Source organism: Entelurus aequoreus, linkage group LG21, assembly GCF_033978785.1.
Source record: "Entelurus aequoreus isolate RoL-2023_Sb linkage group LG21, RoL_Eaeq_v1.1, whole genome shotgun sequence".
Lineage (NCBI taxonomy): Eukaryota > Metazoa > Chordata > Actinopteri > Syngnathiformes > Syngnathidae > Entelurus > Entelurus aequoreus.
Genome location: NC_084751.1, coordinates 49,656,709 through 49,683,345, shown reverse-complemented (window position 1 = coordinate 49,683,345; position 26,637 = coordinate 49,656,709). Strand labels below are relative to the sequence as shown.

The following is a 26,637-nucleotide window of genomic DNA, read 5'->3' as shown; positions in this document are numbered from 1 at the left end:
CAATATAAAGGGACAGTACACCAGTTTAAAGGGACAGTACACCAATTTAAAGGGACAGGACACCAATTTAAAGGGACAGTACACCAGTTTAAAGGGACAGTACACCAATTTAAAGGAACAGTAAACCAATTTAAAGAGACAGTACACCAATTTAAAGGGACAGTACACCAATTTAAAGGGACAGTACACCAATTTAAAGAGACAGTACACCAATTTAAAGGGACAGTACACCAATTTAAAGGGACAGTACACCAATTTAAAGGGACAGGACACCAATGATGGCTTAACAAAAGGTGACAAGATGATTGCAACATGTTGAGGTTGTTAGTAATGTTCTAAAAGAGCTTGATGAAAGTTGACTATATTTGATCACTCCTCACTCTGACAGGAAGTTGTCCTCCCTGTGACCAACAAGCACAAGATAATACTCACTTGAAGTGGAAAAGTATTAATATAATGAGGTGTGACTAATGTTATGTTGTACTGCACTGAGAGGAGGGAACAACCACAATGTGTTTGACATATACTGTACTCACATATACTGTACTCACATATACTGTACTCCATCAATGACATATACTGTACTCACATATACTGTACTCCATCAATGACATATACTGTACTCACATATACTGTACTCCATCAATGACATATACTGTACTCACATATACTGTACTCCATCAATGACATATACTGTACTCACATATACTGTACTCACATATACTGTACTCCATCAATGACATATACTGTACTCCATCAATGACATATACTGTACTCCATCAATAATGTGTTCACAAAATCACTCACAAAAAGCTCATGTAAAATGTCAGTTAATGAATGACTGAGCGCGTTATATTAATCCTTACCACAAATGTATTCCTAGCCCCTTCCTGCTCCGTCACTGATGACGACTCCATCCCCCGTGTGTCACACAGCGTTGATAATTTATTGTATATTTATTTTGTGTTGCATAGCATGCTGGCCAGAGATGTTTCTAATGTAATCTATTCATGTGTTGCTTAGCATGCTGGCCAGAGATGTTTCAGGAAAGTTTGCAATATTTTCATTTTAATAAATTTGTTAGTTTGCACTAAAAAAAAATAATGATTGAACAATTGATTTTCCATAAAAGTGTTTTATTGCAAAACATCCATTAAATTCAATTAAAGTTTACTCAAAAAAGTTAAAAAATCCATCCATCCATCCATTTTCTACCGCTTGTCCCTGTTAAAAATTGTTTGACAAAAATAAAGAGTGAACAAAAATTGTAGCGTGGTGGCCCTCAAAATGTAATTTGCTGGGGGCCACTCTCTAAATCAGTGACAGTGCAAAATTGCCAATCTAAAGAGAGATAATTTCATTTTGTTTTACAAAAAGGGGAAAAACTGCAACATTTATTAAAATGAGGTACTAAAGATTTTAGAATTTTTAAATGCATAAAACAAACGATTTTCCACAAAACATTTTATTGTGAGGGAAACATTTTATTAGAATTTGCACCTGCAACAAAATGAACGAGCCACTCTTTCTTTACACTAACATGTTGAAAAAGTATGATTATATTTCAAAGTTGATTTAAGATCTGTGCTTTTGTCTTCATGGACACATCAAGTTGTTGCAGGAAAGACTTGAGATGTCAAATAGTGATGCAAGAATGCACTTTTCAGTTATCATCACAATCTGCCACAAAAGTAGCCGCTGAAATCTTTGAATAAAGAAAGGTTGATATGCTTTGTGTTGATGCTATCCAACTGCTTCTCTGTGAAATGAGCAGAGTCACTAAGTGTTTCAACGTGTACTAATCAATCTTGGTTTGACCATCATTACAATGTGAAACAGGATGTATCACTAATTGTTACATTCCCAAAGTAGAATAGGATATGATGTATTATCATGTTATGCTAATATGAGGCTATCCAAATGTTGACAAACTACTTTGAGCCAAACCTGATGAATCATTTCATGGAAAAAGTGATTACATCTGTTTGGGGGTGTCAATCACTTGACCTATTGACCCCTCAGGTGTGTGTAATCAACCCTGTGTGCAGACAGCAAACATGCTGGGGAAAAAACTCAACTTCACTGGGTTAACTTCAGGTGATGTTGATGCAAATGATGAGAAATAAGCCCCGCCCACTATCAGACGCCACGCTCCAATGAGTCTTCTTATCTGACTATAACTGCACTCACTTCACTTGGAGAGTGCAGACCTAAACCTCACATGTTGTAGGTGAGTACCAACACATACTCTAAATCTTATTATTGGAGAGTGCAGACCTAAACCTCACATGTTGTAGGTGAGTACCAACACATACTCTAAATCTTATTATTGGAGAGTGCAGACCTAAACCTCACATGTTGTAGGTGAGTACCAACACACACAATCTAAATCTAATACAATCTAAACCTCACATGTTGTAGGTGAGTACCAACACATACTCTAAATCTTATTATTGGAGAGTGCAGACCTAAACCTCACATGTTGTAGGTGAGTACCAACACACACAATCTAAATGTAATACAATCTAAACCTCACATGTTGTAGGTGAGTACCAACACATACTCTAAATCTAAATCTTGTTATTGTTTGTTTTAAAAAAAAGGGCTAAGTTTATGCAGGACTTGTGGTTAGTTAATAAATGTCCGACTTCTTCAGATTGCCGTTAGACAAGAAGAAGCCAGTTGTGAAATGTAAATAGTGTATCAGCTCATTAATATGTCTTGCACTTTACAACAAGACTCTCAGTTCTGGATTATAAAGGGAAAAGTTGGGAAAACAAATAGTTTGTCAGATTGCAAAGTCCACAGTTTGTTAGCATGTATTAATGGTTGACAGCATTATTATTTTTACAGCAGTTAATTGATAAAGAATGCTAAGGCTTTTGTACAATCGTTGTAAAAATAACTACTTAAATGTAATTAATAAATATAAATTCTAAAATTAAATCCCACACAGATTTAGTATTTTGGAAATATTTGGTTTAACTGCGCAAGTAGTAAATAAGAAATAACGATACATGTTTTCTCCTTTATCTGCTCTATCCTTGGGTACTGATTCAATATACTGTAAACTGACATTTAACACTTTTTTATTTGCATTTCAAATACAATATCACCATTATTAAAAAAATACATTAGTAATATTAATAGAAAAATAAACATTGTATGTCCAAAAAGGAAACAACAACAAAAAAAACATGAGTAAAAAGGAGTAATGTCTTGCCCCATAACTGAGATATAATAGCACTAATGTAAATTGTTGATCAACAATACAACACAATCATTCAAACACTTCTTTGGAGATTGGAAAAAAAGCTCATGTTTTCTCAGCACTGCTCGTCCACCACAGGATGAAAAGCAGCATTCAAGGTTGTTTCAGGGTTTGACGCGGGGATAAATCCTACTTGTGCCGACAAAAGATCATCAGGGTGTCGCCTCTAATGTTCAGCTATAAAGAAGGCTGGAGTTTAGCTAGAACCCACACAAAACCTTTGCTTTTCATGGTCTGATCATTTGTGTCCTTTCACTTTTAGTTGTAGAGGAGCACACTATTTGTATTTTGTTCTAGTAGTCCAACTGATGGAAGACCTTTTGGAACAAAGAAAAAGTATGTTGTGTAACATTCATTAATATGTTGCGTAACAGTCACGTATCATTAATTAGTATGTTGCGTAACAGTCACGTATCATTAATTAGTATGTTGCGTAACAGTCACGTATCATTAATTAGTATGTTGCGTAACAGTCACATATCATTCATTAATATGTTGCGTAACAGTCACATATCATTAATTAATATGTTGCGTAACAGTCACATATCATTCATTAATATGTTGTGTAACAGTCACATATCATTCATTAATATGTTGCGTAACAGTCACATATCATTAATTAATATGTTGCGTAACAGTCACATATCATTCATTAATATGTTGCGTAACAGTCACATATCATTCATTAATATGTTGCGTAACAGTCACGTATCATTAATTAATATGTTGCGTAACAGTCACATATCATTAATTAGTATGTTGCGTAACAGTCACATATCATTCATTAATATGTTGCGTAACAGTCACATATCATTAATTAATATGTTGCGTAACAGTCACATATCATTCATTAATATGTTGTGTAACAGTCACGTATCATTAATTAATATGTTGCGTAACAGTCACATATCATTCATTAATATGTTGCGTAACAGTTACATATCATTAATTAATATGTTGCGTAACAGTCACATATCATTCATTAATATGTTGCGTAACAGTCACATATCATTAATTAATATGTTGCGTAACAATCACATATCATTCATTAATATGTTGCGTAACAGTCACGTATCATTAATTAATATGTTGCGTAACAGTCACGTATCATTCATTAATATGTTGCGTAACAGTCACATATCATTCATTAATATGTTGCGTAACAGTCACGTATCATTAATTAATATGTTGCGTAACAGTCACGTATCATTCATTAATATGTTGCGTAACAGTCACATATCATTCATTAATATGTTGCGTAACAGTCACATATCATTCATTAATATGTTGCGTAACAGTCACGTATCATTAATTAATATGTTGCGTAACAGTCACATATCATTCATTAATATGTTGCGTAACAGTCACATATCATTCATTAATATGTTGCGTAACAGTCACGTATCATTAATTAATATGTTGCGTAACAGTCACATATCATTAATTAATATGTTGCGTAACAGTCACATATCATTCATTAATATGTTGCGTAACAGTCACATATCATTAATTAATATGTTGCGTAACAGTCACATATCATTAATTAATATGTTGCGTAACAGTCACATATCATTAATTAATATGTTGCGTAACAGTCACATATCATTAATTAATATGTTGCGTAACAGTCACATATCATTCATTAATATGTTGCGTAACAGTCACATATCATTCATTAATATGTTGCGTAACAGTCACGTATCATTAATTAATATGTTGCGTAACAGCCACATATCATTCATTAATATGTTGCGTAACAGTCACATATCATTCATTAATATGTTGCGTAACAGTCACATATCATTCATTAATATGTTGCGTAACAGTCACGTATCATTAATTAATATGTTGCGTAACAGTCACATATCATTCATTAATATGTTGCGTAACAGTCACATATCATTCATTAATATGTTGCGTAACAGTCACATATCATTCATTAATATGTTGCGTAACAGTCACGTATCATTCATTAATATGTTGCGTAACAGTCACGTATCATTAATTAATATGTTGCGTAACAGTCACATATCATTAATTAATATGTTGCGTAACAGTCACATATCATTCATTAATATGTTGCGTAACAGTCACGTATCATTCATTAGTATGTTGCGTAACAGTCACATATCATTAATTAATATGTTGCGTAACAGTCACGTATCATTAATTAATATGTTGCGTAACAGTCACATATCATTAATTAATATGTTGCGTAACAGTCACATATCATTAATTAATATGTTGCGTAACAGTCACATATCATTCATTAATATGTTGCGTAACAGTCACATATCATTCATTAATATGTTGCGTAACAGTCACGTATCATTAATTAATATGTTGCGTAACAGTCACATATCATTCATTAATATGTTGCGTAACAGTCACATATCATTCATTAATATGTTGCGTAACAGTCACATATCATTCATTAATATGTTGCGTAACAGTCACGTATCATTCATTAATATGTTGCGTAACAGTCACGTATCATTCATTAATATGTTGCGTAACAGTCACGTATCATTCATTAATATGTTGCGTAACAGTCAATAATCATTAATTAATATGTTGCGTAACAGTCACATATCATTCATTAATATGTTGCGTAACAGTCACATATCATTCATTAATATGTTGCGTAACAGTCACGTATCATTCATTAATATGTTGCGTAACAGTCACATATCATTAATTAATATGTTGCGTAACAGTCACATATCATTCATTAATATGTTGCGTAACAGTCACATATCATTAATTAATATGTTGCGTAACAGTCACATATCATTAATTAATATGTTGCGTAACAGTCACATATCATTAATTAATATGTTGCGTAACAGTCACATATCATTCATTAATATGTTGCGTAACAGTCACGTATCATTCATTAATATGTTGCGTAACAGTCACATATCATTAATTAATGTGTTGCGTAACAGTCACATATAGGTACTCACACACTCTAATGAGGCAATACGATATATAGTACATAGTAGGTACTCACACACTCTAATGAGGCAATACGATATATAGTACATAGTAGGTACTCACACACTCTAATGAGGCAATACGATATATAGTACATAGTAGGTACTCACACACTCTAATGAGGCAATACGATATATAGTACATAGTAGGTACTCACACACTCTAATGAGGCAATACGATATATAGTACATAGTAGGTACTCACACACTCTAATGAGGCAATACGATATATAGTACATAGTAGGTACTCACACACTCTAATGAGGCAATACGATATATAGTACATAGTAGGTACTCACACACTCTAATGAGGCAATACGATATATAGTACATAGTAGGTACTCACACACTCTAATGAGGCAATACGATATATAGTACATAGTAGGTACTTACACACTCTAATGAGGCAATACGATATATAGTACATAGTAGGTACTCACACACTCTAATGAGGCAATACGATATATAGTACATAGTAGGTACTCACACACTCTAATGAGGCAATACGATATATAGTACATAGTAGGTACTCACACACTCTAATGAGGCAATACGATATATAGTACATAGTAGGTACTCACACACTCTAATGAGGCAATACGATATATAGTACATAGTAGGTACTTACACACTCTAATGAGGCAATACGATATATAGTACATAGTAGGTACTCACACACTCTAATGAGGCAATACGATATATAGTACATAGTAGGTACTCACACACTCTAATGAGGCAATACGATATATAGTACATAGTAGGTACTCACACACTCTAATGAGGCAATACGATATATAGTACATAGTAGGTACTCACACACTCTAATGAGGCAATACGATATATAGTACATAGTAGGTACTCACACACTCTAATGAGGCAATACGATATATAGTACATAGTAGGTACTCACACACTCTAATGAGGCAATACGATATATAGTACATAGTAGGTACTCACACACTCTAATGAGGCAATACGATATATAGTACATAGTAGGTACTCACACACTCTAATGAGGCAATACGATATATAGTACATAGTAGGTACTCACACACTCTAATGAGGCAATACGATATATAGTACATAGTAGGTACTCACACACTCTAATGAGGCAATACGATATATAGTACATAGTAGGTACTCACACACTCTAATGAGGCAATACGATATATAGTACATAGTAGGTACTTACACACTCTAATGAGGCAATACGATATATAGTACATAGTAGGTACTCACACACTCTAATGAGGCAATACGATATATAGTACATAGTAGGTACTCACACACTCTAATGAGGCAATACGATATATAGTACATAGTAGGTACTCACACACTCTAATGAGGCAATACGATATATAGTACATAGTAGGTTCCTCACACACTCTAATGAGGCAATACGATATATAGTACATAGTAGGTACTCACACACTCTAATGAGGCAATACGATATATAGTACATAGTAGGTACTCACACACTCTAATGAGGCAATACGATATATAGTACATAGTAGGTACTCACACACTCTAATGAGGCAATACGATATATAGTACATAGTAGGTACTCACACACTCTAATGAGGCAATACGATATATAGTACATAGTAGGTACTCACACACTCTAATGAGCCAATACGATATATAGTACATAGTAGGTACTTACACACTCTAATGAGGCAATACGATATATAGTACATAGTAGGTACTCACACACTCTAATGAGCCAATACGATATATAGTACATAGTAGGTACTTACACACTCTAATGAGGCAATACGATATATAGTACATAGTAGGTACTTACACACTCTAATGAGGCAATACGAGAGCTCATATGAAAATAATGGGCCTTCACTAAGTTATTTTTGCTCAGTTTTGATCGGTACCGGAAAATATATACACGAGTGCAGCTGGGATAGACTCCAGCCACCCCCGCAATCCCGAAAGGGACAAGCGGTAGAAAATGTATATAATAAATATTAAGACATGATGGCGTCACATGGTTGCCATAAGGTTGGTTGCAGGAAGACATCAAATACTAAAAGAGGCGAATTGTTATCAACACAAGAGTGTAGTCAATTAATGATATGTGACTGTTACGCAACATATTAATGAATGATATGTGACTGTTACGCAACATATTAATGAATGATATGTGACTGTTACGCAACATATTAATGAATGATATGTGACTGTTACGCAACATATTAATTAATGATATGTGACTGTTACGCAACATATTAATTAATGATACGTGACTGTTACGCAACATATTAATTAATGATATGTGACTGTTACGCAACATATTAATGAATGATATGTGACTGTTACGCAACATATTAATTAATGATACGTGACTGTTACGCAACATATTAATTAATGATATGTGACTGTTACGCAACATATTAATTAATGATATGTGACTGTTACGCAACATATTAATTAATGATATGTGACTGTTACGCAACATATTAATGAATGATATGTGACTGTTACGCAACATATTAATGAATGATATGTGACTGTTACGCAACATATTAATTAATGATATGTGACTGTTACGCAACATATTAATTAATGATACGTGACTGTTACGCAACATATTAATTAATGATATGTGACTGTTACGCAACATATTAATTAATGATATGTGACTGTTACGCAACATATTAATGAATGATATGTGACTGTTACGCAACATATTAATGAATGATATGTGACTGTTACGCAACATATTAATGAATGATGTGTGACTGTTACGCAACATATTAATTAATGATATGTGACTGTTACGCAACATATTAATTAATGATACGTGACTGTTACGCAACATATTAATGAATGATATGTGACTGTTACGCAACATATTAATTAATGATATGTGACTGTTACGCAACATATTAATGAATGATATGTGACTGTTACGCAACATATTAATGAATGATGTGTGACTGTTACGCAACATATTAATTAATGATATGTGACTGTTACGCAACATATTAATGAATGATATGTGACTGTTACGCAACATATTAATTAATGATATGTGACTGTTACGCAACATATTAATGAATGATATGTGACTGTTACGCAACATATTAATTAATGATATGTGACTGTTACGCAACATATTAATTAATGATACGTGACTGTTACGCAACATATTAATTAATGATATGTGACTGTTACGCAACATATTAATTAATGATATGTGACTGTTACGCAACATATTAATGAATGATATGTGACTGTTACGCAACATATTAATTAATGATATGTGACTGTTACGCAACATATTAATGAATGATACGTGACTGTTACGCAACATATTAATTAATGACATGTGACTGTTACGCAACATATTAATGAATGATATGTGACGGTTACGCGACATATTAATTAATGATATGTGACTGTTACACAACATATTAATGAATGATAATATATACATGATGTAAGTATATATGTCATGTAGTAACATTCATAATAACATGTAATACATACATGATGTAAGTATATATGTCATGTAGTAACATTCATAATAACATGTAATACATACATGATGTAAGTATATATGTCATGTAGTAACATTCATAATAACATGTAATATATACATGATGTAAGTATATATGTCATGTAGTAACATTCATAATAACATGTAATACATACATGATGTAAGTATATATGTCATGTAGTAACATTCATAATAACATGTAATATATACATGATGTAAGTATATATGTCATGTAGTAACATTCATAATAACATGTAATATATACATGATGTAAGTATATATGTCATGTAGTAACATGTATAATAACATGTGATATATACATGATGTAAGTATATATGTCATGTAGTAACATTCATAATAACATGTAATATATACATGATGTAAGTATATATGTCATGTAGTAACATTCATAATAACATGTAATATATACATGCTGTAAGTATATATGTCATGTAGTAACATTCATAATAACATGAAATATATACAGGCTGTAAGTATATATGTCATGTAGTAACATTCATAATAACATGTAATATATACATGATGTAAGTATATATGTCATGTAGTAACATTCATAATAACATGTAATATATACAGGCTGTAAGTATATACGTCATGTAGTAACATTCATAATAACATGTAATATATACATGATGTAAGTATATATGTCATGTAGTAACATTCATAATAACATGTAATATATACATGATGTAAGTATATACGTCATGTAGTAACATTCATAATAACATGTAATATATACATGATGTAAGTATATATGTCATGTAGTAACATTCATAATAACATGTAATATATACATGATGTAAGTATATATGTCATGTAGTAACATTCATAATAACATGTAATATATATATGATGTAAGTATATATGTCATGTAGTAACATTCATAATAACATGTAATATATATATGATGTAAGTATATATGTCATGTAGTAACATGTATAATAACATGTAATATATACATGATGTAAGTATATATGTCATGTAGTAACATTCATAATAACATGTAATATATACATGTAAAATAACGGAATAAAAATAAGAACCGAAGAAGAGTTTAAAATGATCAGTAAGAATCCGGATTAAAAAAATGTGCCTTTAACCTTTTTTTTCTTTTATAAAAAATATATAGTCTAAAATGTTCAATTATTATTACATTATTTTATATATACTGCATCCATCCATCCATCCATCCATTTTCTTGTCCCTTATATATTTAATAATTATTTTAATCTGACAGTATGGCAGTTGACACTTTGTACTTTTACTGTCCTCTAATGTCTAAATGCTCAAACAATAGCGAGTATACCCTGACATGTCTGCAAATATTATACTGATGATCATAAGACACTTTGATACAATGTCAAGTAGTCAGTGTTCAACAGTCAACCTACAGCCATTAAAAGTAAGTACAGTTTCCACTAGTAGTAGGTCATTTGGAATGTTTCTTAGCTGGAACATCAAAACCTTCTAAATACATTTTTCAAAAAATAAAATACATCTAGACTTGAAGAAAACACCTTTTAGTCACTTTGACACTCTTTTAAAGCAATATAGTAACGATGTCTGAGGCTGAGCCAATCAGTGACCACGTTCTGATGGGTTTGGGCTCCTTTATTGGCCAATACTACTGTAGTAATGATACTTTTAGTTCATTCAGCTATTTGTATGCTTGAACATGTGTAAATTAGGCCCAAAATGTTATTTTTTAAAGAATGAAGCTAGGTGGTAAAGCCACAATATTTGATTGGCAGCTGTACTCCCCTACGTGAAAATGAGTCCAATCAATGTGACTTGTTAGTCTATCTGGGTTTACGTATCTCTGCATTGTTGACTATCTGTTGGTCCTCCTCTCCATCAGCTGCATCCTCTTCCCATCTGAGAGCATGGAGGAGGTCATCAAGCTCAAAGAAAGCCTGCCAGCTCTGTTGGAGCGCAGGGTCCGCCATCGGCAGCTGCCACTTTCTGTCCTCAAGTCCAAGCTGAAGGAGGGCGTGAGCTGCTCTGTGCCCAGAGTGCGCTCCACCTTGTCCGGGTTCTTCCCGGTGGTGCGCTGGCTGCCCAAGTACAGACTGAGGGAGTATGTGTGGGGGGACGTCATGTCTGGTTTGATTGTGGGCATCATCTTGGTACCACAAGCTATCGCCTACTGCCTGCTGGCTGGAGTGGAGCCCATCTATGGCTTATACACCTCTTTTTACGCCAACATCATCTACTTCCTCATGGGCACATCCAGACATGTTTCTGTAGGCATCTTCAGCCTGATGAGCCTCATGGTTGGACAGGTGAGCAATTTCATCTCCTTGTTCTGTCCTATCTTGTGATTTATGACTGCATGTCTGCAGGTGGTTGACAAAGAGGTCTTTCTGGCTGGTTTTGATCTCAATGAGGATCTTCTAGGCTTCAATGCTTCATTGAGGAATAACTTCAGTGGCCATGATGCTCATAGCGTGGAGCTAATGGGTGTGCAATGTGGGAAGGAGTGCTATGCCATTAGCATCGCAGCTGCTCTCACTTTCCTGGCTGGTATCTACCAGGTAAACACAAGCAATAGTGTCACAATGGGGGATGGCTACCAAACACTTGGCAGGAAAACTGCTCATGTTGCTCTATTGTTGTTGTTGTTGTTGCTTGACGAAGGACAACATTCATTGAGACTACACTGACCTGATGAAGGACAACATTCATTGAGACTACACTGACCTGATGAAGGACAACATTCATTGAGACTACACTGACCTGATGAAGGACAACATTCATTGAGACTACACTGACCTGATGAAGGACAACATTCATTGAGACTACACTGACCTGACGAAGGACAACATTCATTGAGACTACACTGACCTGATGAAGGACAACATTCATTGAGACTACACTGACCTGATGAAGGACAACATTCATTGAGACTACACTGACCTGATGAAGGACAACATTCATTGAGACTACACTGACCTGACGAAGGACAACATTCATTGAGACTACACTGACCTGACGAAGGACAACATTCATTGAGACTACACTGACCTGACGAAGGACAACATTCATTGAGACTACACTGACCTGACGAAGGACAACATTCATTGAGACTACACTGACCTGACGAAGGACAACATTCATTGAGACTACACTGACCTGACGAAGGACAACATTCATTGAGACTACACTGACCTGACGAAGGACAACATTCATTGAGACTACACTGACCTGACGAAGGACAACATTCATTGAGACTACACTGACCTGATGAAGGACAACATTCATTGAGACTACACTGACCTGATGAAGGACAACATTCATTGAGACTACACTGACCTGATGAAGGACAACATTCATTGAGACTACACTGACCTGATGAAGGACAACATTCATTGAGACTACACTGACCTGATGAAGGACAACATTCATTGAGACTACACTGACCTGATGAAGGACAACATTCATTGAGACTACACTGACCTGATGAAGGACAACATTCATTGAGACTACACTGACCTGAAGAAGGACAACATTCATTGAGACTACACTGACCTGACGAAGGACAACATTCATTGAGACTACACTGACCTGATGAAGGACAACAATCATTGAGACTACACTGACTAGATGAAGGACAACATTCATTGAGACTACACTGACCTGATGAAGGACAACATTCATTGAGACTACACTGACCTGACAAAGGACAACATTCATTGAGACTACACTGACCTGATGAAGGACAACATTCATTGAGACTACACTGACCTGACGAAGGACAACATTCATTGAGACTACACTGACCTGACGAAGGACAACATTCATTGAGACTACACTGACCTGACGAAGGACAACATTCATTGAGACTACACTGACCTGACAAAGGACAACATTCATTGAGACTACACTGACCTGACGAAGGACAACATTCATTGAGACTACACTGACCTGACGAAGGACAACATTCATTGAGACTACACTGACCTGACGAAGGACAACATTCATTGAGACTACACTGACCTGACGAAGGACAACATTCATTGAGACTACACTGACCTGACGAAGGACAACATTCATTGAGACTACACTGACCTGACGAAGGACAACATTCATTGAGACTACACTGACCTGACGAAGGACAACATTCATTGAGACTACACTGACCTGACGAAGGACAACATTCATTGAGACTACACTGACCTGACGAAGGACAACATTCATTGAGACTACACTGACCTGATGAAGGACAACATTCATTGAGACTACACTGACCTGATGAAGGACAACATTCATTGAGACTACACTGACCTGATGAAGGACAACATTCATTGAGACTACACTGACCTGACGAAGGACAACATTCATTGAGACTACACTGACCTGACGAAGGACAACATTCATTGAGACTACACTGACCTGACGAAGGACAACATTCATTGAGACTACACTGACCTGATGAAGGACAACATTCATTGAGACTACACTGACCTGACGAAGGACAACATTCATTGAGACTACACTGACCTGATGAAGGACAACATTCATTGAGACTACACTGACCTGATGAAGGACAACATTCATTGAGACTACACTGACCTGATGAAGGACAACATTCATTGAGACTACACTGACCTGATGAAGGACAACATTCATTGAGACTACACTGACCTGATGAAGGACAACATTCATTGAGACTACACTGACCTGATGAAGGACAACATTCATTGAGACTACACTGACCTGATGAAGGACAACATTCATTGAGACTACACTGACCTGATGAAGGACAACATTCATTGAGACTACACTGACCTGACGAAGGACAACATTCATTGAGACTACACTGACCTGACGAAGGACAACATTCATTGAGACTACACTGACCTGATGAAGGACAACATTCATTGAGACTACACTGACCTGACGAAGGACAACATTCATTGAGACTACACTGACCTGATGAAGGACAACATTCATTGAGACTACACTGACCTGATGAAGGACAACATTCATTGAGACTACACTGACCTGATGAAGGACAACATTCATTGAGACTACACTGACCTGATGAAGGACAACATTCATTGAGACTACACTGACCTGATGAAGGACAACATTCATTGAGACTACACTGACCTGATGAAGGACAACATTCATTGAGACTACACTGACCTGATGAAGGACAACATTCATTGAGACTACACTGACCTGATGAAGGACAACATTCATTGAGACTACACTGACCTGATGAAGGACAACATTCATTGAGACTACACTGACCTGATGAAGGACAACATTCATTGAGACTACACTGACCTGATGAAGGACAACATTAATTGAGACTACACTGACCTGATGAAGGACAACATTCATTGGACTACACTGACCTGATGAAGGACAACATTCATTGAGACTACACTGACCTGATGAAGGACAAGATCATAGACCATATGAACATTATACCTCACTACCCTTCCCCCACAGGTCATGATGGCCGTCTTTGGTCTAGGCTTCGTCTCCGTCTACCTTTCCGCTCCCATGCTGGATGGTTTCGCCACAGGAGCGTCTTTCACCATCCTGACCGTGCAAGCCAAATATCTCCTCGGTCTGAAGATTCCTCGCCATCAGGGCTACGGCACCGTTCTCGTAACCTGGTTCAACATCTTTGCCAACATCCACAAGACCAACGTGTGCGACCTTGTCACCAGCGCCATCTGTATCGCCATACTAGGTCAACATGAGACCCGGCTGTAGTCCTGTGACCCAGGAGGTAACATATTTGTGTGTTTGGGCTCCTGTAGTAACAGGCAAGGAGATCCAGGAGCGCTACAAAGACCGCCTAAAGATTCCTCTGCCGACAGAACTGCTTGTGGTCGCCGGAGCCACGCTGGCCAGTCATTTTGGGAACCTCAACCATCTTTATGGCTCCAGTGTGTCAGGGCACATCCCCACCGGTTTCATCCCTCCTCAGGTGCCCAGCTTGGATCTGATGCCCAGAGTGGCCCTGGACGCCATTCCTCTAGCTGTCATCAGGTAAATCTTTCTGTCAACACCAAACTCTTTGTGATGTTGCAGCTGTCGTTAGGATGAAATATGATGACAATAATAGAACGATAGTGAATCATCCTGGCCTGCATGACCTCAGAGTTATTTGTGGACTGGCTGACAAATAAATATGGCAATAATAAATATGAGAAACATCACCAAATAAATGCATCCATAGGAAATCAAATGTAACAATGCAAATATTTTGTCAAATACTTTTTAAAATCCGTTAAAAAATGTAAAACGTCTTTTTAAAGTCTTAAAGTGTAATTTAATATTTGTATTGCAAGTACTTTATGAATAACTATCCAGTGTATTAATGTGTACAAACCCAAATAAGTAACTGCTGTTGTATGATTGCTCTCTATTTGACGTACAAAGAAAGCAAAGACAAAAGTGAAAAATAAACCAATGAAATACTACCTGCAGTAGGATGGTGACACGCATCCATCCATCCATCCATTTTCTACCGCTTATTCCCTTGCAGATTAACCACACAATTTGGTTTGAGCGCACATGCTCCTTTACGTCAATCAGTTGGTCAAGTTTATTCCCTACAGTTACAATATGTATCACCTATGTAGCAACAATATGTATCACGTATACATTAACAGTATACAGTAACAATATGTATCACCTATACAGTAACACATTTGTAACACATGTGTTGACTTCCTGTCTCAATGTGTCACATAGACAGGTAAGTAGATGTTTACCTGCAAGGTGGTGTGGGAAACAAGAAGTGTCTGCTGGTGTATTCAAGTAAATACTTACTGTAACATAAACAGACAGGTAAGTAGATGTTTACCTGCAAGGTGGTGTGGGAAACAAGAAGTGTCTGCTGGTGTATTCAAGTAAATACTTACTGTAACATAAACAGACAGGTAAGTAGATGTTTACCTGCAAGGTGGTGTGGGAAACAAGAAGTGTCTGCTGGTGCATTCAAGTAAATACTTACTGTAACATAAACAGACAGGTAAGTAGATGTTTACCTGCAAGGTGGTGTGGGAAACAAGAAGTGTCTGCTGGTGCATTCAAGTAAATACTTACTGTAACATAAACAGACAGGTAAGTAGATGTTTACCTGCAAGGTGGTGTGGGAAACAAGAAGTGGAAGTCATTTACTGTCAAGCAGGACTTTAAAAGTGTGAATCTTGCGGGTTTAAAAGTGTCATTTGAATGAGTTTTGTCCACAAAAGTCATCTTGTCTTTTAGCTTTGCCTTCACTGTGTCGCTGTCTGAGATGTTTGCCAAGAAGAATGGCTACACGGTGCGTCCCAACCAGGAGATGCTGGCCATCGGCTGCTGCAACATCATCCCCTCCTTCTTCCACTGCTTCACCACCAGTGCAGCTCTGGCCAAGACCATGGTCAAGGACTCCACAGGCTGTCAGACCCAGGTGGTGTTCCTGCACATCATCCCACTGCTGTTGTGCAGAATAAATGTGGCCTCCCCCTCCCATCAGGTCTCCAGCCTCATCAGCGCTGTGGTGGTCCTGCTGGTCTTGCTCTTCTTCGCCCCGTACTTCCACGCCCTGCAGAAGTGTGTCCTGGCCTGCATCATCATCGTCAGCCTCCGTGGAGCTCTGCGCAAGTTCAAGGACGTCCCGTCTAAGTGGCGCGCCAGCAAGAACGACGCGGTGGTGTGGTTGGTCACCGTGTCGGCCACGGCTCTGATCAGCGTGGAGCTGGGCCTGCTGGTGGGAATCACCTTCTCCATGATGTGCGTCATCTACAAGACCCAGAAACCGAAGGTGAGTCTTAGTCGACAGCAGGATGGTCTTTGTCATACCATTGGTGGATTATATGTCGATTATATGATCTTTGTCATACCATTGGTGGATTATATGTCGATTATATGATCTTTGTCATACCATTGGTGGATTATATGTCGATTATATGATCTTTGTCATACCATTGGTGGATTATATGTCGATTATATGATCTTTGTCATACCATTGGTGGATTATATGTCGATTATATGATCTTTGTCATACCATTGGTGGATTATATGTCGATTATATGATCTTTGTCATACCATTGGTGGATTATATGTCGATTATATGATCTTTGTCATACCATTGGTGGATTATATGTTGATTATATGATCTTTGTCATACCATTGGTGGATTATATGTCGATTATATGATCTTTGTCATACCATTGGTGGATTATATGTCGATTATATGATCTTTGTCATACCATTGGTGGATTATATGTCGATTATATGATCTTTGTCATACCATTGGTGGATTATATGTCGATTATATGATCTTTGTCATACCATTGGTGGATTATATGTCGATTATATGATCTTTGTCATACCATTGGTGGATTATATGTCGATTATATGATCTTTGTCATACCATTGGTGGATTATATGTTGATTATATGATCTTTGTCATACCATTGGTGGATTATATGTCGATTATATGATCTTTGTCATACCATTGGTGGATTATATGTCGATTATATGATCTTTGTCATACCATTGGTGGATTATATGTCGATTATATGATCTTTGTCATACCATTGGTGGATTATATGTCGATTATTTGCTGGATGGAAACAACTTTCATTGACCAAAGTAGCGCTGCCTGTAATAAAGCTACATGAACTGCTCATCAGTCTGCCATACCATACCAACTTTATTTATCATGACAATTAAAACAAGGCATTCATTGTTTAATAATACAATGATATTTGTTTCTTTAGTATTTGAGCTGGTAATGATAAATGTTGTTGTATCTTATTTCCTTCATACATTTTGCCGTCTTATTTGCAAGTATTATAGTAGGCTGTGCATGCAGTTGCCATTCCAAGACATCAGACAGCAGCAGTGTAAGGATTACAGGGTGTTGCAATAGTCAGGAAGTAGTCTTTGCCATGACGTTGAATGTGCCAGTCTTGTCTTTTGTTGAGCCTTACAAAGTTGTAATACTGTAAGTATTGTACTTGTACACGCTTGTGTTTACCCATCTTAGTTGTAGTTTTCATTAGTAAATTTAGAGGTGTTGAAATCGCCATGTAAAATCGCTAATTCTAATCAATAGCCATTCTATGGCATATCCAATGTATATTAGCATCAAGTTGGCACATTTACAACAGTGGACCCTTACTGTACTTCTGAGAGCTTTGTGGGCGTAGGCAATTGTCCAATTAACCTGAGTCCGCTCTGAGTGCTTGACTGCCTGTTTACCCGCCAAGTGTTTGAGCCGGTGCCAAGTTTGCAACTCGACGTGACATAACGTGCAACAAAAGGTATGGAAATATGCCACCGTACCAGTTAGTACTGACCTCATTCAAAAATGACCTTTAAAGTACCTCATTGGATACTTGACATTTTATGCTGAATGATTATGTTCATATTCATCATTTTAAGCAAATGAATGAGAGGATTATGTTCATATTCATCATTTTAAGCAACTGAATGAGAGGATTATGTTCATATTCATCATTTTAAGCAACTGAATGAGAGGATTATGTTCATATTCATCATTTTAAGCAACTGAATGAGAGGATTATGTTCATATTCATCATTTTAAGCAACTGAATGAGGGGATTATGTTCATATTCATCATTTTAAGCAACTGAATGAGAGGATTATGTTCATATTCATCATTTTAAGCAACTGAATGAGAGGATTATGTTCATATTCATCATTTTAACCAACTGAATGAGATGTGCTGTATTTCAGAGAAAGTCCAAATAAGAAAAGTCCTGGTTTTGATCATAAAGTAGCAAATGGGCGGGTGTCTGAGGTTTAGTTGTACGTTGAGTTGTCACAGAAGTGTCTGAGGTTTAGTTGTACGTTGAGTTGTCACAGAAGTGTCTGAGGTTTAGTTGTACGTTGAGTTGTCACAGAAGTGTCTGAGGTTTAGTTGTACGTTGAGTTGTCACAGAAGTGTCTGAGGTTTAGTTGTATGTTGAGTTGTCACAGAAGTGTCTGAGGTTTAGTTGTACGTTGAGTTGTCACAGAAGTGTCTGAGGTTTAGTTGTATGTTGAGTTGTCACAGAAGTGTCTGAGGTTTAGTTGTATGTTGAGTTGTCACAGAAGTGTCTGAGGTTTAGTTGTACGTTGAGTTGTCACAGAAGTGTCTGAGGTTTAGTTGTATGTTGAGTTGTCACAGAAGTGTTGCCTTCCTGCTGGAGAACATTTAAGACTTTTACAAGGTTGATGTGTAATAGAATGACTTTACGTTGGACTCCAGGGACTACATGAGCTTCTATTTCTCATACGGAAGAGATGAGATTTATGATCTTGAGAACTGGCTCCTTATTTGTTTTAAATCAATCAAAATATATTGAATAATAATTCAACACTAATGATTAATAACCATTTAAATGTACACAAATATTACACTATTGGTGGGAATGAAGAAATATTGACTATAATTACATTTGACTTTTCATGTAAACGTGCCAATGAAAAGAAAAATGTGCTTTGACATGAAAACTCACCTCAACTTCTGTTAACAATACACAAATAATAGCTGAGAATAAAATACATACACAACAAATAGAAATAAAAATGAGGACATGACAGCCGACTTTACTCATCTTCATCACAACATCAATCAGAACTACTTTACTCATCTTCATCACAACATCAATCAGAACTACTTTACTCATCTTCATCACAACATCAATCAGAAATACTTTACTCATCTTCATCACAACATCAATCAGAACTACTTTACTCATCTTCATCACAACATCAATCAGAAATACTTTACTCATCTTCATCACAACATCAATCAGAACTACTTTACTCATCTTCATCACAACATCAATCAGAACTACTTTACTCATCTTCATCACAACATCAATCAGAACTACTTTACTCATCTTCATCACAACATCAATCAGAAATACTTTACTCATCTTCATCACAACATCAATCAGAACTACTTTACTCATCTTCATCACAACATCAATCAGAAATACTTTACTCATCTTCATCACAACATCAATCAGAACTACTTTACTCATCTTCATCACAACATCAATCAGAAATACTTTACTCATCTTCATCACAACATCAATCAGAAAAGTCAATTATTTGATTTGACTCATTTTCTACTTCACTTGCCAGGCAGCGTCTGCAACTCTTTTCAAACATGACTCTCATCCTTCATTTCAAACATGACTCTCATCCTTCATTTCAAACATGACTCTCATCCTTCATTTCAAACATGACTCTCATCCTTCATTTCAAACATGACTCTCATCCTTCATTTCAAACATGACTCTCATCCTTCATTTCAAACATGACTCTCATCCTTCATTTCAAACATGACTCTCATCCTTCATTTCAAACATGACTCTCATCCTTCATTTCAAACGTGACTCTCATCCTTCATTTCAAACATGACTCTCATCCTTCATTTCAAACGTGACTCTCATCCTTCATTTCAAACATGACTCTCATCCTTCATTTCAAACGTGACTCTCATCCTTCATTTCAAACATGACTCTCATCCTTCATTTCAAACGTGACTCTCATCCTTCATTTCAAACATGACTCTCATCCTTCATTTCAAACATGACTCTCATCCTTCATTTCAAACATGACTCTCATCCTTCATTTCAAACGTGACTCTCATCCTTCATTTCAAACATGACTCTCATCCTTCATTTCAAACGTGACTCTCATCCTTCATTTCAAACATGACTCTCATCCTTCATTTCAAACGTGACTCTCATCCTTCATTTCAAACGTGACTCTCATCCTTCATTTCAAACGTGACTCTCATCCTTCTTTTTAAACGTGACTCTCATCCTTCATTTCAAACGTGACTCTCATCCTTCATTTCAAACATGACTCTCATCCTTCATTTCAAACATGACTCTCATCCTTCATTTCAAACGTGACTCTCATCCTTCATTTCAAACATGACTCTCATCCTTCATTTCAAACATGACTCTCATCCTTCATTTCAAACGTGACTCTCATCCTTCATTTCAAACATGACTCTCATCCTTCATTTCAAACATGACTCTCATCCTTCATTTCAAACATGACTCTCATCCTTCATTTCAAACGTGACTCTCATCCTTCATTTCAAACATGACTCTCATCCTTCATTTCAAACGTGACTCTCATCCTTCATTTCAAACATGACTCTCATCCTTCATTTCAAACGTGACTCTCATCCTTCATTTCAAACATGACTCTCATCCTTCATTTCAAACGTGACTCTCATCCTTCATTTCAAACGTGACTCTCATCCTTCATTTCAAACGTGACTCTCATCCTTCTTTTTAAACGTGACTCTCATCCTTCATTTCAAACGTGACTCTCATCCTTCATTTCAAACATGACTCTCATCCTTCTTTTCAAACATGACTCTCATCCTTCATTTCAAACATGACTCTCATCCTTCATTTCAAACATGACTCTCATCCTTCTTTTCAAACATGACTCTCATCCTTCATTTCAAACGTGACTCTCATCCTTCATTTCAAACATGACTCTCATCCTTCATTTCAAACATGACTCTCATCCTTCATTTCAAACGTGACTCTCATCCTTCATTTCAAACGTGACTCTCATCCTTCATTTCAAACATGACTCTCATCCTTCATTTCAAACGTGACTCTCATCCTTCATTTCAAACATGACTCTCATCCTTCATTTCAAACATGACTCTCATCCTTCATTTCAAACATGACTCTCATCCTTCATTTCAAACATGACTCTCATCCTTCATTTCAAACGTGACTCTCATCCTTCATTTCAAACATGACTCTCATCCTTCATTTCAAACGTGACTCTCATCCTTCATTTCAAACATGACTCTCATCCTTCATTTCAAACGTGACTCTCATCCTTCATTTCAAACATGACTCTCATCCTTCATTTCAAACGTGACTCTCATCCTTCATTTCAAACATGACTCTCATCCTTCATTTCAAACATGACTCTCATCCTTCATTTCAAACATGACTCTCATCCTTCATTTCAAACGTGACTCTCATCCTTCATTTCAAACATGACTCTCATCCTTCATTTCAAACGTGACTCTCATCCTTCATTTCAAACATGACTCTCATCCTTCATTTCAAACGTGACTCTCATCCTTCATTTCAAACGTGACTCTCATCCTTCATTTCAAACGTGACTCTCATCCTTCTTTTTAAACGTGACTCTCATCCTTCATTTCAAACGTGACTCTCATCCTTCATTTCAAACATGACTCTCATCCTTCATTTCAAACATGACTCTCATCCTTCATTTCAAACGTGACTCTCATCCTTCATTTCAAACATGACTCTCATCCTTCATTTCAAACATGACTCTCATCCTTCATTTCAAACGTGACTCTCATCCTTCATTTCAAACATGACTCTCATCCTTCATTTCAAACATGACTCTCATCCTTCATTTCAAACATGACTCTCATCCTTCATTTCAAACGTGACTCTCATCCTTCATTTCAAACATGACTCTCATCCTTCATTTCAAACGTGACTCTCATCCTTCATTTCAAACATGACTCTCATCCTTCATTTCAAACGTGACTCTCATCCTTCATTTCAAACATGACTCTCATCCTTCATTTCAAACGTGACTCTCATCCTTCATTTCAAACGTGACTCTCATCCTTCATTTCAAACGTGACTCTCATCCTTCTTTTTAAACGTGACTCTCATCCTTCATTTCAAACGTGACTCTCATCCTTCATTTCAAACATGACTCTCATCCTTCATTTCAAACATGACTCTCATCCTTCATTTCAAACGTGACTCTCATCCTTCATTTCAAACGTGACTCTCATCCTTCATTTCAAACATGACTCTCATCCTTCATTTCAAACGTGACTCTCATCCTTCATTTCAAACATGACTCTCATCCTTCATTTCAAACATGACTCTCATCCTTCATTTCAAACATGACTCTCATCCTTCATTTCAAACATGACTCTCATCCTTCATTTCAAACGTGACTCTCATCCTTCATTTCAAACATGACTCTCATCCTTCATTTCAAACGTGACTCTCATCCTTCATTTCAAACATGACTCTCATCCTTCATTTCAAACGTGACTCTCATCCTTCATTTCAAACATGACTCTCATCCTTCATTTCAAACGTGACTCTCATCCTTCATTTCAAACATGACTCTCATCCTTCATTTCAAACATGACTCTCATCCTTCATTTCAAACATGACTCTCATCCTTCATTTCAAACGTGACTCTCATCCTTCATTTCAAACATGACTCTCATCCTTCATTTCAAACGTGACTCTCATCCTTCATTTCAAACATGACTCTCATCCTTCATTTCAAACGTGACTCTCATCCTTCATTTCAAACGTGACTCTCATCCTTCATTTCAAACGTGACTCTCATCCTTCTTTTTAAACGTGACTCTCATCCTTCATTTCAAACGTGACTCTCATCCTTCATTTCAAACATGACTCTCATCCTTCATTTCAAACATGACTCTCATCCTTCATTTCAAACGTGACTCTCATCCTTCATTTCAAACATGACTCTCATCCTTCATTTCAAACATGACTCTCATCCTTCATTTCAAACGTGACTCTCATCCTTCATTTCAAACATGACTCTCATCCTTCATTTCAAACATGACTCTCATCCTTCATTTCAAACATGACTCTCATCCTTCATTTCAAACGTGACTCTCATCCTTCATTTCAAACATGACTCTCATCCTTCATTTCAAACGTGACTCTCATCCTTCATTTCAAACATGACTCTCATCCTTCATTTCAAACGTGACTCTCATCCTTCATTTCAAACATGACTCTCATCCTTCATTTCAAACGTGACTCTCATCCTTCATTTCAAACGTGACTCTCATCCTTCATTTCAAACGTGACTCTCATCCTTCTTTTTAAACGTGACTCTCATCCTTCATTTCAAACGTGACTCTCATCCTTCATTTCAAACATGACTCTCATCCTTCTTTTCAAACATGACTCTCATCCTTCATTTCAAACATGACTCTCATCCTTCATTTCAAACATGACTCTCATCCTTCTTTTCAAACATGACTCTCATCCTTCATTTCAAACGTGACTCTCATCCTTCATTTCAAACATGACTCTCATCCTTCATTTCAAACATGACTCTCATCCTTCATTTCAAACGTGACTCTCATCCTTCATTTCAAACGTGACTCTCATCCTTCATTTCAAACATGACTCTCATCCTTCATTTCAAACGTGACTCTCATCCTTCATTTCAAACATGACTCTCATCCTTCATTTCAAACATGACTCTCATCCTTCATTTCAAACATGACTCTCATCCTTCATTTCAAACATGACTCTCATCCTTCATTTCAAACGTGACTCTCATCCTTCATTTCAAACATGACTCTCATCCTTCATTTCAAACGTGACTCTCATCCTTCATTTCAAACATGACTCTCATCCTTCATTTCAAACGTGACTCTCATCCTTCATTTCAAACATGACTCTCATCCTTCATTTCAAACGTGACTCTCATCCTTCATTTCAAACATGACTCTCATCCTTCATTTCAAACATGACTCTCATCCTTCATTTCAAACATGACTCTCATCCTTCATTTCAAACGTGACTCTCATCCTTCATTTCAAACATGACTCTCATCCTTCATTTCAAACGTGACTCTCATCCTTCATTTCAAACATGACTCTCATCCTTCATTTCAAACGTGACTCTCATCCTTCATTTCAAACGTGACTCTCATCCTTCATTTCAAACGTGACTCTCATCCTTCTTTTTAAACGTGACTCTCATCCTTCATTTCAAACGTGACTCTCATCCTTCATTTCAAACATGACTCTCATCCTTCATTTCAAACATGACTCTCATCCTTCATTTCAAACGTGACTCTCATCCTTCATTTCAAACATGACTCTCATCCTTCATTTCAAACATGACTCTCATCCTTCATTTCAAACGTGACTCTCATCCTTCATTTCAAACATGACTCTCATCCTTCATTTCAAACATGACTCTCATCCTTCATTTCAAACATGACTCTCATCCTTCATTTCAAACGTGACTCTCATCCTTCATTTCAAACATGACTCTCATCCTTCATTTCAAACGTGACTCTCATCCTTCATTTCAAACATGACTCTCATCCTTCATTTCAAACGTGACTCTCATCCTTCATTTCAAACATGACTCTCATCCTTCATTTCAAACGTGACTCTCATCCTTCATTTCAAACGTGACTCTCATCCTTCATTTCAAACGTGACTCTCATCCTTCTTTTTAAACGTGACTCTCATCCTTCATTTCAAACGTGACTCTCATCCTTCATTTCAAACATGACTCTCATCCTTCATTTCAAACATGACTCTCATCCTTCATTTCAAACGTGACTCTCATCCTTCATTTCAAACGTGACTCTCATCCTTCATTTCAAACATGACTCTCATCCTTCATTTCAAACGTGACTCTCATCCTTCATTTCAAACATGACTCTCATCCTTCATTTCAAACATGACTCTCATCCTTCATTTCAAACATGACTCTCATCCTTCATTTCAAACATGACTCTCATCCTTCATTTCAAACGTGACTCTCATCCTTCATTTCAAACATGACTCTCATCCTTCATTTCAAACGTGACTCTCATCCTTCATTTCAAACATGACTCTCATCCTTCATTTCAAACGTGACTCTCATCCTTCATTTCAAACATGACTCTCATCCTTCATTTCAAACGTGACTCTCATCCTTCATTTCAAACATGACTCTCATCCTTCATTTCAAACATGACTCTCATCCTTCATTTCAAACATGACTCTCATCCTTCATTTCAAACGTGACTCTCATCCTTCATTT

The 26,637-nt window shown here is 36.5% G+C and overlaps 1 protein-coding gene across 1 annotated transcript in view; it reads left to right on the top strand.

The window, feature by feature from the left end:
* LOC133639110 (sulfate anion transporter 1-like) overlaps positions 1-26,637 on the top strand; it is a 33,177-nt gene that overhangs the window by 2,609 nt on the left and 3,931 nt on the right. The window contains exons 2-7 of the mRNA XM_062032254.1: positions 11,661-12,084; positions 12,145-12,336; positions 15,263-15,509; positions 15,580-15,811; positions 17,039-17,222; positions 17,289-17,576. Of these exons, the coding sequence (XP_061888238.1) occupies positions 11,661-12,084; positions 12,145-12,336; positions 15,263-15,509; positions 15,580-15,811; positions 17,039-17,222; positions 17,289-17,576 (1,567 nt within the window). The remainder of the gene's footprint in view (positions 1-11,660; positions 12,085-12,144; positions 12,337-15,262; positions 15,510-15,579; positions 15,812-17,038; positions 17,223-17,288; positions 17,577-26,637) is intronic.